The sequence below is a fragment of the Ornithorhynchus anatinus genome, chromosome 6, assembly GCF_004115215.2.
Source record: "Ornithorhynchus anatinus isolate Pmale09 chromosome 6, mOrnAna1.pri.v4, whole genome shotgun sequence".
Taxonomy (NCBI): Eukaryota; Metazoa; Chordata; class Mammalia; order Monotremata; family Ornithorhynchidae; genus Ornithorhynchus; species Ornithorhynchus anatinus.
Window position 1 is genome coordinate 39914735 of NC_041733.1, and position 19297 is coordinate 39934031.

A 19297-nucleotide genomic window follows, 5' to 3' on the forward strand; every position below is an offset into this window, starting at 1 on the left:
CATGGTCTCTTACATTTTCAGTTGGTCCTGGGCTTGCAGGCAACTGTTTCTGTGGTAGAAATTCCTCTCTAGTGCCAGCCGAGATAAGACCTGGGAAATGATTTTTCAAGGTTTGATTTTTTTTTTTCTTTTTTTTCCTTCACTGTGGTCATCACAAAGGACGTTTTCAGGCCTACCTCAAACGGGGCCTTCCGAGTTGACGAGCCCATGGTTTGGCCAGAATTTGAAAAGAACCCACCACTCAGGGTTTGGGCAGAGGTTTCCCACTGGAATCGGTTGCCTTAGTTGGCATCTGTAGAGTATATTTTTAAGTTCTACCTTGATGTGCAACAAATCTTTATTTCTCTTAGTCATTTGTGGGGTGGTAAATGGCTTGACGTGTGGGAGACATGCACCTCTGTGTGTATATGAGAGAGAGAGAGAGAGAGAGAGAGAGACGTGGTAGAGGGGCTGCAGAGTGGTTTTCACACTGGACGTGTGCCAAGGATGATGATAATACTGTTATTATCATGGTATTTAAGTGCTTACTATGTGTCAAGCACTGTTCTAAGCACCGGGGTAAGTTCAAGTTTGAGTTAAAAATAGCCTCTGTCCCACATGGGACTCACGTCTGAGGAGAAAGAACACATATTGAATCCCCATTTTACAGTTGAGGACACTGAAAAACAGAGAAATGAGGTGACTTGCCTAAGGTCACGCTGCAAGCAGTTGTCAGAGCCAGGTTGAGAATCCAGGCCCTCTGACTCCCAGGCCCAGGCTCTTTCTTTTAGACCACCCTGCCTGGTGAATGGAGATCATATCTACAGGAGGTTTTTTGACCCTGTGGCCCCTCAGTCGTGGCCGCACTGCGTGTACCAAAGGAGTGTCTTTGAGGCAGGCCCGATTGGTACTTGGCCATGCCCATACCCAGCTCTGCATTCACCTCACCCCCGGTGTCTCGCGATCCTCTAGAAACCACCGCTGAAGAAGAGCCGCTCCTTTCTTGAATGCAAAACACGCAACCGAGATCAACAGCGCAAATGTCTCGCAGCTTGCGGCTCCACGGTCATGTGGCACATTACCCTGAGGGGACCCAGGGATTGTGTAACAGATGTGGCTTTGTTTAGGCGGGTGCTTGGGGAAATTCCAGTACAATTACCCAGATGAAGTCTCCAAGGAATCCCCAGTACTTGGACTCTCCTCTTCCTCCCAACATGTAACGGGCATTCTGGTAGCTTCCCTTTCCCCACCCCACTGAAAGAGGTGGCGATTAAGGGATCGGGGGCATTCGTGAGTCGGTTCAACTGGAGATGGCAGCAGTCAGACGCCAATCTCTAGCTGGTACCTGCTCGATCATATTTATTGAGTGCTGACTGTGTGTCGTTCCGTACCTAGTGCTTGGAAGAGTACAATGGAATGACACAGTGGACACATTCCCTGCCCACAACGAGCTTATGGTCTAGAGGAAAGGCCCAGAGAAGCCACGGCCGGCTGACCGCTCACCGGACGGAAGGGGAAGGCACCCCCAAGGCCTAGAAATAATAATAATACCATTAAAGGGTTTACTATATGCCAGGCACTGTGCTAAGCGCTGGGGTAGGTACGAGCAAATCGGGTTGAACACAGTCCATGTACCTTGTGGGGCTCACGGTCTCAATCTCCGTTTCACAGATGAGGTAACCGAGACACAGAAAAGTGAAGTGACTTGACCAAAATCCCGGCAGACAAGTGGCGGAGCTGGGATTAGAAGGCAGGCCCTTCTGACCCCCAGGCCCGTGCTCTCTCCACTAAGCTATGCTTTTTTGACAACACCGACTGACTTTCCCGTGTCCCTTTCAGATGCAGTTCATGTAGCACCTTCCGAGCAACAAGACATGGGAACCACCAGACATCGGTTCCCGAGGAGACCTCTCCAGCCCCCCAGGCCGGAAGGGTTCCAACTCGGCCTCGCTCTGTCGTGCTATAAAATCCCTTTCAATCGCAGCTCTCTAGAGAGTCTTGTTTCTAACAGTCACCGCGGGACGGGACCGCGCTCGCCGGTCTCCGCCGGGTCACGTCACCAACCCCGAACCTCTTGGGTCGAAAAGGTAATCGCAGTTGAAGGAAAGAGAAGGCCCCATGGGCGGAAGGACCTCTGAGTTTGGAGCGGGGTCGTGGCAGCAGAAAGGACCCCGGGGCCGAGTGTCTGTCGTCGGCCCACCCATCTCCCTCGCCCCGGCGAACCACGGCCGAAGCCGGCACCCGGCGGAATGCGGGCGTTGAAGTTTCCGCGGGCTGGGCCCACGCGGGTGCCAACCTCTGATCGTATCTCTGGCAGGCCGACTACAGCGACCTCAGCCACCTCCTTTCCCTTTTCCGATTGCTCCATGTAATGCACAAATGTTGTACTGTGAGTTTGAAATGCTGTGAATCGAGCCCCCCTCCGCGCGCCGATCGGCCCCTTGGCCCGGCGACCCTACGTGCCGCCCGGTGGAGTGGGAGTTCCTGGCTCACCCTCGAACTCACGACCCATGTCAGGGCTGAGAAAGTCTGTCAGGTTCCCGAGCAAGGGGCACCCCTCGGAGCCAAGGGGCGGCATAAGCCGCCCTCCTTTCCCGCTCCCCCCCCGTCTCCAGCCGCCAGCATCGCCTGGGGTTAGCGGCCCCAGGGGCGGCGGGGAGCAGGAGGGGGGTCGGGGGACCCAGTGGAGGTCTCATCTACGGCCGTCAGGAGTGGTGCCCGCGATCCCGGCTGGGCCGGTGGTCAAAGTTCAGGAGGGCCCCGTGTTGGAGACCAGATCACTAGATTCCCAGAGATGGCGAGCCTTAGAGTATATATAGATATCCTATATATATATACAAATATATATACCTCTCTATATATACAGCTTATGGCCACTTGTTCAGAGACGCCCCGGGAATGACAAAATTGACTTTTTTTTTAAGCTTGTAAATATATGTAAACTTTTCTGCACATCATTTCTGTAACGCTACAAGACGCTGTCTTCTTTTCTAGGATTTTCAAACTGGACTATTACTGAAGAAATTCCGTTAAATTTCTTTCGTAACAAAATGATCTTTCCCAAAAACCTAATTACCTTACCTCTAAAAAGAACAGGGGGCAGTGGAGCCAGGCGTACTGCCCAGAAGGCTTTCTGCAGGAGGTAACCTTTCCTCCACCTATTTATGAGACATGGGAAAGCTTGGACGCTGTGAGCCGTCAAAAAACGACCCACTTTTTTTCTTTTTTCCATAAAGACGTCGGAGACTGAAAGTCGTGACTACGTAAAAGTCTTGTCGTCTCTGGCCTTTATATCTCCGGTGCGGGATTCACTTCCCAAATTTTAGAGGCCGGATATAGGAGATGGGGGGGAGAGGGGATGGGAAGCATCCCTGAGGGCCCAGAAGGCTCTCATTCTGCCAACCAAGTTCAGCCATCGCCAGGATGCATTTTTTGCTTTTCAACAGCCACCTGTATAAATGAATGACTCTTATCTGGGGGCGCATCACTGGCCATGAGGTCATTAGATTTAGGATGCTGAGATCGCGTTCTATTTGATGAGTTACCCATCCGGCCCCGCCCTCTGGTAAACCTCTGAAATACAGCACTTAGTGAATTTTGTGTATCTGTTATTTGACCTAGCAAGTATGCTGTTGATTTTGTGCCAAGAATGCAAGGGAAACGTTCTTTTATTCCCCTTTCAGCAAAATATTTCATTAAAAAATGAGTGCGTGAATTTTTTTTTAAATCCTTTTTCTGACACGGGTATTTAGGAAGTTTGCCACGTTTAACCGCTAACTTCTTTGGAAGCTCAGTAGGAAAAGTGGAATGGGAATATTGCGCCAGATGATCGGGTAGGCACAGGCGGGGTTCTTGACCGGTACACGATCCCGGAGACAGGATCTGATTTGGCTTAGATTTCCTCAGTCCTGACATCTAAAAGTTTCCTGTCGGGCCAACGGGTTCTCCCCTGCCCGAGTCCTTGTCCCTGCAATCGGACGGGAGGCCGCCTGGGGAGATCCTGACCCGTCGCAGCGGTTCAGACGAACGGCCACTGGACGATCATCTTTTGGCTAAGTGGTTCCTGTGGTCCAGTCCAGATGGTGGGTAAGGATGCGCTTTGGTTCATGCGGAGCGGCGATGCCCGTGTGGGCAGAGTGGAATTCGAGGAAGGGGCTGAGCCGAAGAGTCAACTTCAGAGGAGGTGGAACTGCCTTTCCCAGCAAGAGAACTGTCGTTGGGGTGGCAGTATCTGCTGGAAATGGGCCTCTACCCTCCTCGTCAGAAACGACCGAATGGGAAGATAGGAGCATTAGATTCCCTCCTCTTCAGAAAACGCCTGGCGACTGGGCCCTCATAGGCTCTATGGAAACCTCAGCGCCTATCATCTTGGCCGTGGAGCTTGCTCTGTTTCCGCGGTCACGATTAGTGAACGATATCAGTGGTTGACAGTAGAGAGAGATGGGTGATGTCCGTCGTCTTTCCTCCGAAACAACCTTCCCCAAACTTGGAGAACGTCTCCGCGAGGGAAAGGTCACACATGCCAGTCGTCCCCAATAGGAAGCAGATTGTTAGCGACGATTTCATTGGAAACAACCTGCCATCGCCAGCTGGGTCGTGGTTTCTGGTTCCGCCCTGCTCTTTGGCGAACTGGGAGTCATTCGTCGGCAGGGAAGACTATTAAGCGGACCCAAGGACTAAATTCCGGGAGCTTGCCATTCTCCCAAGGAGTGGGTTGATAGGGTAAGATGGCCAGTGTACCTTAGTAAAATCGGAGCGACCTTCAGTTAATGGCAAGATTGAATTCAGGGCTAACCCAAGTTTATATCCGGAGAGGGATGGTAGGGAGGGTGGGCTGGATTTGGAGAGGCAATGTGGACCTGTGCTCTGTATATTGAAAAGAGCTTTCTGTGGTTTTGTTTTTGTTTTGCTTTTTGGCTCTTGGGTAGCATGGTGTACCAGTCATTTATCTCCATTTGGAAGATGGTATTTTTGAACCAAGGGGAATGACTGTACACGGTTGTCTGTCCATTTATTGATAAGAACTCGGGCAAATAAGAAGCCGGGTGGCTGGGACATGGGAGACGCACTGGCTTTTGGGATTCTCGCCCCAACGGCTACGTCCGTCTTGCCGGAATCCTCATTTTTTTCCCACCGTTAGCTGTTGACACGCATTTTCGCCTCAGGGAGTATGAGACCTTGTAGAATATGAACATTCGGTGCTTCACTGGGACTCCTCCGGCGGAGTGGGAAACGTCATCTCGACCAGACCTGGGAGCCGGACTCCTCTCTGGGTTTGGCCCCAGAATTCCACTGTGTGTGCTCTAAAAGGAACAGAATCGATCCATTTATTTGCTTTTATTTCTTTCCCGGGTTGGTATTTTCATGGGGCATTTCCCCTTGGTTTCAGGTTTATACCTTGCATCTGGTGTGTTTTTTTTTTTTAAAAAAAAAAGCTTCCCATATTGCAAGATTTGCTTTTTGACTCATCATATACAGAATTTCTTCAAAAAGTCCTTTTTCATTGGACCGAAATGAATGCAGAGTGTTTTGGAAAAATAGCCACCTGCCATGAAATGGCAAGATGAGGCGGGTTAAAGAAAAAAAAATCCCACAAAAGAAAGCACGTTCTTTGGGCACGAGTCCGGGAGTGTGGAAATCAAGTATTCTGGTTCTTGGCTGTTGATCTCACAGCAGCTGGGGAGTGTCGTTCACGTTCTGTCCGTTGATTTTGGGAAAGGTCCTGGCAAATAAATTTGGCACAACGTGTTGGAGGTTTTTAGATTGCATAATGTCCCTGTGGAAGATTCTCAGACTTGAAAGAAGTTCAGCCAAGAGTTTGGAGCTTTGATGACCGTCACGTGGTCTTTTCTCGTTGGAGGTCAGCCAGCAATGGCATATCGGACCACGGTTGGGCCACCGCGCCCATGGAGAGCCGATCAGGTTGGCCGCCCTGGGTGGCCTGAGAGATGGCTCCTCCCGGCCCCAGGAGGGATTTGGCCTCAGACTGTCCAAGAGACCGCTCTGGCTGTGTCCTAGCTCAGAGCAAGTCACCTTCAGAGTCCTGGGGTGAGGATATGATCACTGGGGTACCTGGTGGGTACCCACCTGATGCCTGGAGGACACTTGGGACTTGTGGTCTGAAGGAGAACGGGTGTCCTGGGAGTCGGGACGTCACGGGTTCTAATCCTGGTTCCGCCATTTATCTGCTGTGTGGTGACTTGACTTGCCTGTGCCCATGACCTCATCTGTAAAATGGAGCTTTGAGACTGGCAGCCCCTTGAGGGACAGGAACTGTGTATTTACCTGAACACCCCCCCCCCCCCAGCGCTTAGTACAGTGCCTGGCACATAGTAAGCGCTTAACAAATAGGGTAATAATTATTCTCATTTTTACATGTAGAGGAATGAAGTGGCCCACCCAAGGTCACGCAGCAGGCAAGTGGCGGAGCCAGGATTTGAACCTGGGTCTCCCGACTCACGAGTCCTAGGCCTTTGCGCCAGGCCCGGCTGCTTCTCGGAAAGTGTCGGTGAGTGGATGGCTGGTCCCCAACCTCAGCGGCCCCAGTATCTGGAACGGTGTCATGGATTGGCGTCTGGGGACCCAAGAGCCTGGGTAGGGTGGGAGGACTGACGAGGGAACTTTGGTCGCCCTTAAAGGGACCAGGCTCACTTCTGCCCCTTTATATAGATTCATTCGCTGTTAGCTCACTCTCGGCCAAAGTGCCGGCCAAAAGGACACTGAGATTCATCTCACCGTTGAGACAGCCCTGCTGCAGAAGACATCTTGCTCACTACGTTTCTCTGCACATGCCGCCCTTAAGGGGTTACTCTTTCTTTCCCCCTTTCGTGCACGACGGCAGCATGACCCGAGTGACCGTCATCTGGCGTCGAAGACGGCCGCGGCCTAGCCCAAGAGTCGACCTTGGGGAGAGAAGGTGAGAGAGGGTGACGGAATGGAAGCGGCAAGCACCCACGTGGGGAGAGAGAGACGCCTCGCCGCCACCTATGCCCAGGTGGCCGTGGGCCCAGAGTGGTCCAGCCGGTGGCGGTCAGCCCGCCAGGGGTGCGTGTCCAAAGCAGTGGAGGTGGGAGGCCCAGGGACTGGCCCTCTCCCCGCCACTTCTCCGTGCCCCACTCCATGCCCCCGACCTCCACTGCCCGCTGCTGTGGCGGAAGTTTGAGGTTTATTGCCAGGGATCTTCGGGGTGGTAGGGCCGGCGCATCTGGCAGGGACATTGGTGACGGATGCCTAAGGTCTGTTGTCCTTAAACTCTGGGGACTAGCTCAGGTATGTTGGGAGGGTCAGCCCAAAAGTCTTGCCCTCCGTTTTTGCACCCCTCCGATCCCAGAGAAGCGGTATGGCCTAATGAATAGATCCCAGGCCTGGGAGTCAGGAGGACCTGGGTTCATATCTCGGCTCTGCCACACGTCTGCTGGGTCACCTTGGACAAGTCACTTAACTTCTCTGGCCCAGTTACCTTATCTGTAAAATGGGGATTAAGCCTGAGCTTTATGTGGTACAGGCACTGTGTCATTCATTCATTCATTCAGTAGTATTTATTGAGTGTTTACTATGTGCAGAGCACTGTATTAAGCGCTTGGAATGTACAACCTGATTAACTTGTATCAAGAACAGTGCTTGGCACATAATAAGCACTTAACAAATACCGTAATTATCATTGAGGATCTGGGAGCTAACCCCAGCTCCAACACTTGTCCGCTGGGCGACCTCGGGCAAGTCACCTGACTTTCGGGGTCGTCTGAAATGTTCCCGTGGGCCAAGGAGCCGAGCACGGCGTTCCGGCCGGGTCAGAAGCCAACGGTCCGTCCCCTGGCATCGGTCTAAGCGCCTCCTTTGCGGTCACGTTTGCTGTCAAGATGGACTGCCACCGGCCAGGTGAGGTTGTGGGAGCAGACCGCTAGCCCAGGGACTGGCTGGAACTTGCGGAGTCCTGGGCCTCGCCTTGTCCCACCTTTCTCCTCCCCTCCGCTCGCCACCTCTCCCTAGCATTTGGAGTCGTGCTACCGGTGCCTTCAGCAGCAGCCCATGGTGCCGACGAGGAGCACCCGTGTGGTCTTCCCCTCTCCTCCCCTCCTCCGCTGCCACCTTACTCTTCTATGCCCGCAGCCTCCTAGGTTGGCAGCAGAAAGTCAAGTCGGTCAACTGCATTTATTCAGCACTTACTGTGTGCAGATCACTGTACTAAGCACTTAGGAGAGTGCAATATAACACAGCAAGCCTGTAGTGTAGAGGGGGAGACAGACATTAATAATATAAATAAATAAATTACCGATATGGACATCAGTGCTGTGGGGTTGGGGGGGGGGAACAAGTAAAGGGAGCGAGTCAGGGCGACAGAAGGAGTGGGAAAAGAGGAAAGGAGGGGCTTAGGGAAGTCCTCTTGGAGGAGATGTGCTTTCAATCAGGCTTTTAAGAAGGGAGGGGAGAGTCATCGTCTGGGTATGAAGAAGAAGTGCATTCCAGACCAGAGACAGGACTTGGGTGAGAGGTTGGTGGGTAGATAGACGAAATCCAGGTAAATTACTTCTTGGGCACGATTGTCCTCGCTGCAATCCAAGGGATTAGGAGGCTGTGGACTGGTGGGGCAAACCAAAAGCAGCTGAAAGAAACCACAGTGACATAAATGTGCGTGCTTTGGTGCAGAAATGTCAGTTGCTGCTTGTCTTTATCCCCTCAGTCTCCCCAGTGCTCTCTGGTGGTTCTCCCTCTATTTCTTTTTTCTTCATTTCTCCCTCATTTCTGTTTCTCCTCTACCTGTGTCCCTCTCTCTCTTTCCCCACTTGTCATGTGTTCTCTTTCCATGCTCCCTGGCCCTTCTGTAGCCCCACTCACTCTCCACCCCCAACACATTTTAGTCCCTCAAAAATACGGCCCTCCTAGGCATAGCTGAGACAGCAGCCTACACCTAAGGGACGGGGGCTCTGGAGAAGGAAGGCACGTGTTTGGCAAAGCAGAGTTGGGGGGATATTCCAGCTATTCTGGTAGAGGTGGGGGGTTTAATATGTAGCCCCTTACTCCCCCCACACACACTTTCTCAAACCCATTCAATGTCCCCCACTCTCCAGGTCCGCCCCAGAACAAAAAATGAAATCTGAAAATGTGATTTGGTTGTTAACCTTTGTGCTCCAATTCCCGCACCCAACACACACCTCCTTCAATCTACTACCCAAAAAGAATGTACTTGCCAAACACCCGTGAGGCTAGTTCAGGTGACGTTCGTCTTGTGGAGACAGTTTCCATCTGTCCCAAAGGGAAGAGATTAATGTGTCTGCATTGATTTCTCTCAGCTGAGGTACAAACCCTGTGCTTTTGCTCTTTCTCTTTAGGAGTTGCCCTTACTGATCTATTCCCTGCCCAGAGTTGTTGTTGAGCCCAATTCCATTCATGTGAAGGGTCTTAAAGGAGCTTCTATTTGGCCCTAAGTGGCAATCCACTGGCATCGTCATATAAAACACAGCCCATTGTCACTGCTCAGTAAAATATTTTAAAGCCTCAATTTTTTTAAACAGTATTTATGTGCTTATTATGTGGCATACATTAGGGTAGGTACAAGCCAGTCAGGTTAGACACAGTCCAGGTCCCACTTGGGGCTCATTGTCCTGATCCCCATTTTACAGATGAGGGAATTGAGTCCCAGACAACTGAAGGGACTTGCCCAGGTCCTACAGCAGACAAGTGGCAGAGATGGGATTAGAAGCCAGGTCCTTCTGACTGCCGGGTCTGTGCTGTATCCACTAGGCCACACTGCTTCTCAGTGAACTTCTCCTGGAAACTGGAACCTGATTTCAGTTTGATTTCTGAAATCCATTCAGGGCTCTTCTCCCTTAATTTAGTGAATGAAACACCTTAAACGGGAACAGAGGGTGGCCAAGTGGATGGGGCCTGGGTGTCAGAAGGACCTGGGTTCTAATCCTGGCTCTGCCACTTGCTGGCTCTGAGACCTTGGACAAGTCACTTAATTTCTCCTGGCCTCAGTTACTTCATGTGTTAAATGGGGATTAAAACTGTGAGCCCCATGTGGGACACACACTGTGTCCAACCTGATTAGCATGTATTTACCCCAGCACTTAGAACCGTACTTTGCACCTACTGGTTTTTGGGGGTTTTTTGTTGTTGTTTTTTGTAAGTGGTAACAGGATGTTGCTCTTGTTTCTGGTTTAATATCTTGTCCTTATCTGAGGCTTGAAGCTTAGCAGGTAGGTGAGCTCAAAACGCATAATTTTGGAAAGATACAAGCTCCATTAAGACCCTGTATTTGGGACACCAGGGTTTAAGGGCAATGAGCTGTCAGTTTAAAGCAGATTGAGTGTGAAGCATACCATTTTCCCCTGTGAAGAAATGGCAGTTACTGAGACACATGGGCGTGTACTTTGAATAGATCGTTTCCTGAGGAAGCTTAAGCACTTTTGGGCTCTAATGGGTCAGTCAGCACGGGATTATAAAAACTAGAATTTTCCTATCAGGGACCAGTAACACTTTGTAAAAAGCACTCCAGCCTGTTCAGAGGCAAGCAGACGGGGACGGTGTGGGTGATATCAGTTCCTTCAGAGCAGGGTTTTTACTCCCGGGTCAGACGGGCAGAGGAGGAGTCTGCCAGAGAGCAGGCGTGACCGTGACCCAACCCGAGCCTCCCCTCGTGGGCAGGGAAAGTGTGCGTCACCACCTCTGTTGTGTTGTACTCTCCCAAGCACTTAGTACAGTGCTCTGTACACAGTGAGCGCTCGGTAAATACCATTGATTGATGAACAGAGGGTGTGAGTGATTCTACTGGGCCTAGCCACTCTCCAGCTAAATCTTCTTTGTCCTCCTGCAGTCAACCACCAATCGGCCGGTCTGTCAATTCATCCATCCATCTGGACAAGATTGATTTCTGCAGAGAGCTTGTCCTCCCCCGGTGGCTCTGGAATGATATCACCTGACAAAGGTCTTCTCCTCACTGGTCCCGTATAGCCGTGGCAACTTTGGTTGCCCCATATAATAGCAATAATAATAATAATTGTGGTATTTGTTAAGCACTTATTATGTGGCAGGCACTGTAGTAAGCACTGGGGCGGGTACAAGCAAATAGGATTTCTCACAGTCCCTGTCCCACGTGGGGCTCAGTCTCATTCTCCATTTTCCAGATGAGGTAAATGAGGCCCAGAGAAGTGAAGTGACTTGCTCAAGGTCACACAGAAGACAAATGGCAGCGCTCCCAGGTCCGGGCTCCAGCCACTAAGTCATGCTGCTTCAGTAAATTTACCTCAGGATTGGTCAATACGTGACTCCAACATAACGTGTGTCACTAACTCGCAGGTAGAAAAAGCACAGATCTGGGTTCTCTCCCAGCTCTGCTACCTGGTTGATGCGTGATATTAGGCAAGTCAATTAAATAAATCACCTCCATCCTGACAGCCTTGTTTCTATCCCAGCGCCCAGTACAGAACTTGACACATAGTAAGAGCTTAGTAAATGCCATTAAAGAAAAAAAAATAGTACTAATGGTAATGGTCACTGAGCATCCTCTTGGAGCTACGTATTGTCAATCTATTGTATTAATTGAGCGCCTGTTGGGTGTAGAGAACTTTACTAAGCTTTTGGGAGAGTAGAGCATGATAGAACAGACACAATCCCTGCCCCCATCGAGCTTACAGTCTAGAGGGGGAGACAGACATAAGAATAAATAAATTACGGACATATGGGCAGACATAAATTATGGATATGAACTTAAGTGCTGGTGGGGGCAGTGAATAAGGAGAGCAAGTCAAGGGCAACACAGAAGGGAGTGGGAGAAGAAGAAATGAAGGCTTAGTCACAGAAGGCCTTCCGGAGATGAACCTTCAATAAGCCCTCGAAGCAGGGGAGAGTAAGCTCTCTTATCCTTTCTTCCACTCCCTTCTGCGGAGCCCTGGTTTGTTCCCTTTATTCATCACCCCCGGCCTAGCTCCACTGAACCTATTTACATAACCCTAATTTATTTATATTTCTGTCTCCCTCTCCAGACTTTTAGTTCACGACGGGCAGGCGGTGTGTCTGCTCTCCCAAGCAGTAAGGATAGTGCTCTGTCCATGGTAAGTGCTCAGTAAATACCATTGATTGATTGATTGTGAGCCCTTGGTGGGATACGGGCAGTGTCCAACCTGATTAGGTTGTGTCTATCCACAGAATCTGGCACATAAAAGTGCTTGAAAATACCAATTTTGGGGAAAAAAAAGTAGGATGACTGCCACACCTAATACAGTGCCTGGCACATAGTGAGCTCTTAATAATTACCACTTTTTTTAAAAAAAGCAACCAACAGCAACCCCCCCAAAAAAAACCCCAGGATGGCCACTGTACTTAGTATAGTGCCTGGCACATAATAAGTGCTTAACAAATATCTCCTTTTAGCCCGTGAATCTGTTGTTGGGCAGGAATTGTCTCTATCTGTTGCCCAATTGTACATTCCAAGCTCTTAGTAAAGCGTTCTGCACTCAGTAAGCGCTTAAATACGATTGAATGAATGAAATATTTAAAAACAAAACAGAAAAAAAAAGGGTGGCTCAGAGAAGCAGCATGGATTAGTGGATAGAACACTGGCCTGGGGTTCAGAAGGACCTGGGTTCTAATTCTGACTCCACTGCATGTCTGCTGTGTGACTTTGGGCAAATCTCTTAACTTCTCGGGGCCTCAGTTGTCTCATCTGTAAAATGGGGATTAAGGGTATGAGCCCCATGTAGGTCAAGAAGTATGTCCAACCTGATTAACTTAAATCTGCCCCAGCACTTAAAACAGTCTTGGCCCCTAGTAGGCATTCAATGTGTATCGTAATAAGAACTGTTATTATGATTATGCTTAGTTCAGTACCTGTCTATGCCTATAGACTGTAAGCGTGTTGTGGGAAGGGAATGCGTCTGTTATATTGTTCAATTGTGCTCTTCTCAAGCCCTGCACACAGTAAGTTCTCAATAAAGACGACCGACGGACTGACGGGCATATGGTAAGGACTTAAAAAATACCAATATTTTTTATTAAAATGGCATCACGCGTGTATTTCTGGGAAGGTCGCCCGACTTGGGACGCCTCCCCGCTCGCCCCTGAACCGGCCCCGCTCCTTTCTCTGCTCAGCGGGAATGCGGGGCTCCAAACGGGGACGATCCCAGGCGGGCCGCGGGCAGAGGGATCCTGACTAGAGAGGCAGACGGGCCCCCTCGGGCCAACGGAGCCGGGCTCTGTGCCGCCCTGCCAGCCCACCTGCCCGCCCACCGGCCTTGGGCAAACCTTCCTTGGCTCCTTCGACTTCCCAGGGTCGTCACTCCACTGTAGAGTGTAAATTCCGTATGGGCGGGCAGATAACGCATCTCCTACCTCTGCTGGATTCCACTCTCCGAAGTGCTTAAGACAGTGCTGTGCACATAACGCTTAACAGATAGCCTGTAAGCTCGTTGTGGGAAGGGAATGTGTCTGTTTATTGTTGCAGTGTACTCTCCCAGGCGCGTAGGACAGTGCTCTGCACACAGTAAGCGCTCCGTTAATACGATTGAATGAATGATTATTGATTGCTTATTATGGGTAGGGATTGTGTCTCTTGTCTCCCAAGCGCTTAGTACAATGCTTTGCATACAGTAAGCACTCAATAAATACAACAATGAATTGTGCTCTTTCAAGTGCTTAGTATAGTACTCTGCCTGTAATAAGCACTCGATAAATACCATTGATTACTTGTCCTCTCCAAAGCTCTTAACACAGTGCTCTGCACCCAGTAAGCGCTCAATAAATAGCATATATTGTACTCTCCCAAACTCTTAGCACAGTGCTCTGCACCCAGTAAGCGCTCAGTAAACACCAGTAACTTCTTGTACTCTCCCAAGTTCTCAGTGCAGTGCTCTGCACCCAGTAATTGCTCAGTAAATACCATTGACTAATAATAATCTTGGTATTTGTTAAGCGCTTACTATGTGCCAAGCACTATTTTAAGCACTGGGTAGATACAAGGTAATCTTGTATCCCGGCTCCGCCGCTTGTCAGCTGTGTGAACTTAGTTAAGTCACTTCACTTCTCTGGCCTTAAATGACCTCATCTGTAAAATGGGGATGAAGACTGTGAGCCCTACATGGGACAACCTTGTGTCTACCCCAGCGCTTAGAACAGTGCTTGGCACATAGTAAGCCTTTAATGGATGCCAACAGTATTATTATTTCCACGTGGCTCAGTGGAAAGAGCCCGGGTTTAGGGAGTCAGAGGTCATGGGTTCTAATCCTGGCTGCACCACTTGTCAGCTGTGTGACCTTGAGTAAGTCCCTTCACTTCTCTGGGCTTCATTTCCCTCATATGGAAAATGGGGATGAAGACCGTGAGCCCCACGTGGGATAACCTTGTATCTCCCCCAGCGCGTAGAACAGTGCTTGGCATGTAGTAAGCGCTTAACGAATATCAACATTATTATCTCTCTTCTTATTTCCACTGAGCCACGCTGCTTCTACTATACTATTCTCTACTAAGAGAAGCAGCGTGGCTCAGTGGAAAGAGCACGGGCTTGGGGGCCAGAGGTCATGGGTTCGAATCCCGGCTCTGCCACCTGTCAGCTGTGTGACTGTGGTCAAGTCACTTCACTTCTCTGTGCTTCAGTTCCCTCATCTGTAAAATGGGATTATGACTGTGAGCCTCACATGGGACAACCTGATGACCCTGTATCTACCCTAGCGCTTAGAACAGTGCTCTGCACCTAGTAAGCGCTTAACAAATACCAACACTATTATTACCCTGTATCTCCCCCAGCGCTCTGCACCTAGTAAGCGCTTAACAAATACCAACATTATTATTACCCTGTATCTCCTCCAGCGCTTAGCAGAGCGCTCTGCACCTAGTAAGCGCTTAACAAATACCATCATTATTATTACCTTGTATCTCCCCCAGCGCTTAGCACAGCGCTCTGCACCTGGTAATCGCTTAACAAATACCAACATTATTATTAACTGAACCCTGTTCATGGGTTCGAATCCCAGTTCTGCCTCTTGTCAGCTGTGTGGCCTTGGGCAAGTCACTTCACTTCTCTGGGCCTCAGTGACCTCATCTGTCAAATGGGGGTGAAGAGTGTGAGCCTCACTTGGGACCACCTGATGACCCTGGGTCTCCCCCAGTGCTTAGAACAGCGCTCTGCACCTGGTAATCGCTTAACAAATACCAACATTATTATTAACTGAACCCTGTTCATGGGTTCGAATCCCAGTTCTGCCTCTTGTCAGCTGTGTGGCCTTGGGCAAGTCACTTCTCTGGGCCTCAGTGACCTCATCTGTCAAATGGGGGTGAAGAGTGTGAGCCTCACTTGGGACCACCTGATGACCCTGGGTCTCCCCCAGTGCTTAGAACAGCGCTCTGCACCTGGTAAGCGCTTAACAAATACCAACATTATTATTAACTGAACCCTGTTCATGGGTTTGAATCCCAGTTCTGCCTCTTGTCAGCTGTGTGGCCTTGGGCAAGTCACTTCACTTCTCTGGGCCTCAGTGACCTCATCTGTCAAATGGGGGTGAAGAGAGTGAGCCTCACTTGGGACTACCTGATGACCCTGGGTCTCCCCCAGTGCTTAGAACAGCGCTCTGCACCTAATAAGTGCTCAACAAATACCAACATTATTATTAACTGAACCCTGTTCATGGGTTCGAATCCCAGTTCTGCCTCTTGTCAGCTGTGTGGCCTTGGGCAAGTCACTTCACTTCTCTGGGCCTCAGTGACCTCATCTGTCAAATGGGGGTGAAGAGTGTGAGCCTCACTTGGGACCACCTGATGACCCTGGGTCTCCCCCAGCGCTTAGAACAGCGCTCTGCACCTAGTAAGCGCTTAACAAAATAGCAAATCAATTGTTATCATCATGTTGGTATTTGTTAAGCGCTTACTAGGTGCAGAGCGCTGTTCTAGGCGCTGGGGAAGATACAGGTGGTGGTTGTTCTCCCCCCCTCCCCGCTCGGGAGGCCTTCAGGCTCGGGGGTCAAAGGGCCCGGCTGGCTTGCCCCGCCGCTGTCAATCAGGGGGGCGAGCAGCCAATGGGAGGGCGGGGCGCGGCGGAGCGGAAGGGGCGGTGCCCGGGGCGGGCGCGGGCCAATGGGGGCGGCGCGGCGGCGCCTGCGCGGCCCGAGGGGCGCCGAGCGCGGCGGGCGGGCCCTCCAACATGGCCGACGCCGGAGGAGGAGCAGGAGGAGCGGGACGGCGAGCAGCGGGAGCGGGAGCGGGAGCGGCGGGACCCGCGCAGGACGCGGCCGTCGGCAACGGGCGCCGGCCTCATCTGGGCATCCCCGAGGCCATCTTTGTGGTGAGACGCGGCACCGCACGGGCAAGGGACGGGGAGGACGAGGAGGAGGAGGAGGAGGCCGGGCCTGCGCGAGGCCCACCAGCCTTCCACGTGAGGGGCCCACAGCCCACCCCCCCACCCCCGCTCAACACCCTCCTCCTCCTCCTCCTCCGCCACCTCATCATCCTCATCATTATAATAGTAGGATGAGAATGGTATTTGTTCGGTGCTTATTAAGCGCTCTTCCAAGCCCAGGGGCTGGGGGGATAGAAGGTCATTAGGTGGGCCCCCGTGGGGCTCACAGTCTTCATCCTCCTTTTAATCATCATCATAATCTCCGTCCTCCTTTTAATCAGCATCATAATCTTCATCCTCCTTTTAATAATCCTAATCTTCACCTTCCTTTTCATCATCGTAATCTTCATCCTCCTTTTAATCAGCATCATACTCTTCATCCTCCTTTTAATCAGCATCATAAGCTTCATTCTTTTAATAACCATAATCTTCATTCTTTTAATAATCATAATCTTCATCCTCCTTTCAATAATCATAATCTTCATCCTTTTAATAATCGTAATCTTCACCTTCCTTTTAATCATCGTAATCTTCATCCTCCTTTTAATAATTATCATAATCTTCACCTTCCTTTTAATCATTGTAATCTTCATCCTCCTTTTAATAATCATCATAATCTTCACCTTCCTTTTAATCATCATAATCTTCATTCTCCTTTTAATAATCATAATCTGCATCCTTTTAATAATCATCATAATCGTCACCTTCCTTTTAATAATCACAATCTTCACCCTCCTTTTAATAATCATCATAATCTTCATCCTCCTTTTAATAATCATAATCTTCACCCTCCTTTTAATAATCATCGTAATCTTCACTCTCCTAATAATCCTAATCTTCACCCTCCTTTTAATAATCCTAATCTTCATCCTCCTTTTAATAATCATCATAATCTTCCTTCTCCTTTTAATAATACTAATCTTCATCCTCCTTTTAATAATCATAATAATCACCCTCCTTTTAATAATCATAATCTTCATATTTTAATAGTCATAATACTCTTAATCTTCCTTTTAATAATAACAGTGATGAGGGTGATGATGGTGTTTGTACAGGACTTACTAAGTGCCAAGCACTCTTCTAAGCACTGGGGATGGGGGGGATAGAAGGTCATCAATTGGTCCCCCTGGGGCTCACAGTCTTCCTCCTCCTTTTAATAATAATAATCTTCATCCTCCTTTTAATAATCATAATAATCTTCCTCCTCCTTTTAATGATGATGATGATGATGGCATTTGTTCGGTGCTTACTAAGTGCCAAGCACTCTTCTAAGCACTGGGGGTAGGAGGGATAGAAAGTGATAAATTCCCAGTCAGGGCAGGGAGCCCATCAAGTGTGTCTCATTCTCCTTTCCCTGAGCACTCAGTACAGTGGTCTCTACACAGTAAGCGTCCCACAAATACCAGAGAATGTTTGGTCAGTCAGGTGGGAAGTAGGACACGTTTAATTGCCCCTGAGGCACTTTCTCCAGACCAGGGTGAGGATTCATTCATTCAGTCATATTTATCCAGCCCTTACAGTGTGCTTGGGAAAGAACTAAGTACTAAGCGCTTGGGAAAGAACAATACAACAATCAACAGTGACAGTCCCTGCCCACAAGGAGCTCACAGCCTAGAGGGCGTGGAATATAAATAAATATGCAGTAATATAAGTGGTGTAGGGCTGGGGCGGTGGGGGAGAAGCAAAGGGAGCGAGTCAGGGTGATGCAGAAGGGAGTGGGAGGTGAGAGAGAGTGGGGCGTAGTCCGGGAAGGCCTCTGGGAGGAGATGGGCTTTCAAGAAGGCTTTGAAGGTGGGGAGGGTCATTGGGGGATTAGAGGAGGGAGGATGTTCCAGGCCAGAGGCAGAACACGGGCCAGGGGTCGGCGGCGAGACGGGGAGATGGAAGCACAGTGAGAAGGTTAGCAGCAGAGGAGCGGAGTGTGCGGCCCGGCTTGTAGAAGGAGAGAAGCGAGGTGAGGTAGGAGCGGGCGAGGCGTTGGACTGCTCTAAAGCCAGTGGGGAGGAGTTTTTGTTTGAGTTGGATAGGCAACCACTGGAGATTTTTGAGGAGGGAGGCGACATCTGGCCTTGGCCTCGGTCTTCAGCTCTGCGTCCCAGATCCCCGTGCATCTTTTAGCCTCCCGTCATTCCGAGCTCGGGAAAGAATGGGAGCAAAATTGATGGTTCAGCGGTACGCGTTGAGCACTCATTGTGTGTGGAGCATTGTACTTTGTACCAGGGAAAGGGCCACGTCGTAAGTGGATGCGATCCCTTTTTCCGGGATCTTACCGTCGACCTGTTCCGTGAGGCGAAGGGCGTGCCTTCATTTGCCATTGAGTTCAACCGCTCTCTTCTAGATGGTGCATTTGATGATGCCTTTGCTCACCTCACCCTCTCTCCCCCTTCTAGACTGTGAGCCCGTCATTGGGCAGGGATGGTCGCTATCTGCTGCCGAATTGTACATTCCAAGCGCCCAGTACAGTGCTCTGCACATAGGAAGCGCTCAACAAATACGATTGAATGAATGAACGGCCTGAACGTTTCTGTAGAAAGACAGTCAGGCCAGTGGTGTGAAGTGTGGACCGGAGTGAGGAGGGACAGGAGTTTGGAATATCAGCCGGGAGGCTGATGCAGTAATCCAGGTGGGATAGGATGAGTGGTTTTATTTATGTGGTAGCAGTTTGGATGGAGAGGGTAAGGGTGGATTTTAGCGCTGTTGTGAAGGTGGGACCGACAGGATTCGGTGACGGATTGAATAAGTGAGTTGAGTGTGAGAGAGGAGTCCAGAATAACGCTAAGATTAAGGGTTTGTGAGACGGCGGTGCTGTCTATAGGGATGGGAAGATCGGGGATTGGTCACGGGAATGTCTTTCTGTCTTTGGTCCAGCTGCTCGGGTGGCAAAGTGGGTCTGAGAAGGTTGGAGGAAGAGAAGGGAAGCCAGTGACGTGCCTCCCAACCTTTCCCCCTGAGGTGCATTGAACAGTTGAGTCAACTGACCCCCATCTTCAAAGC

General features: G+C 50.2%; 2 protein-coding genes across 7 annotated transcripts in view; both read left to right on the forward strand.

Annotated features, from left to right (window-relative positions):
• The window catches only part of LOC100078315 (phosphatidylinositol-binding clathrin assembly protein-like), a 67085-nt gene extending 63391 nt beyond the window's left edge, over positions 1-3694 (forward strand). For all 4 annotated transcript variants that reach the window (XM_029067123.2, XM_029067122.2, XM_029067124.2 and 1 more), the window contains one exon: positions 1819-3694. In XM_029067123.2, coding sequence (XP_028922956.1) covers positions 1819-1833 — 15 coding nt within the window. In that variant the 3' untranslated portion in view covers positions 1834-3694. The remainder of the gene's footprint in view (positions 1-1818) is intronic.
• A 12424-nt stretch (positions 3695-16118) lies between these two features.
• Positions 16119-19297, forward strand: part of VBP1 (VHL binding protein 1) — a 42004-nt gene continuing 38825 nt past the window's right edge. The window contains exon 1 of one of the 3 annotated variants that reach the window (XM_029068015.2): positions 16119-16249. The gene's annotated coding sequence lies outside the window, so the exon portion shown is untranslated. The remainder of the gene's footprint in view (positions 16250-19297) is intronic. The other 2 variants (XM_029068014.1, XM_029068019.2) reach the window with 2 other exon arrangements.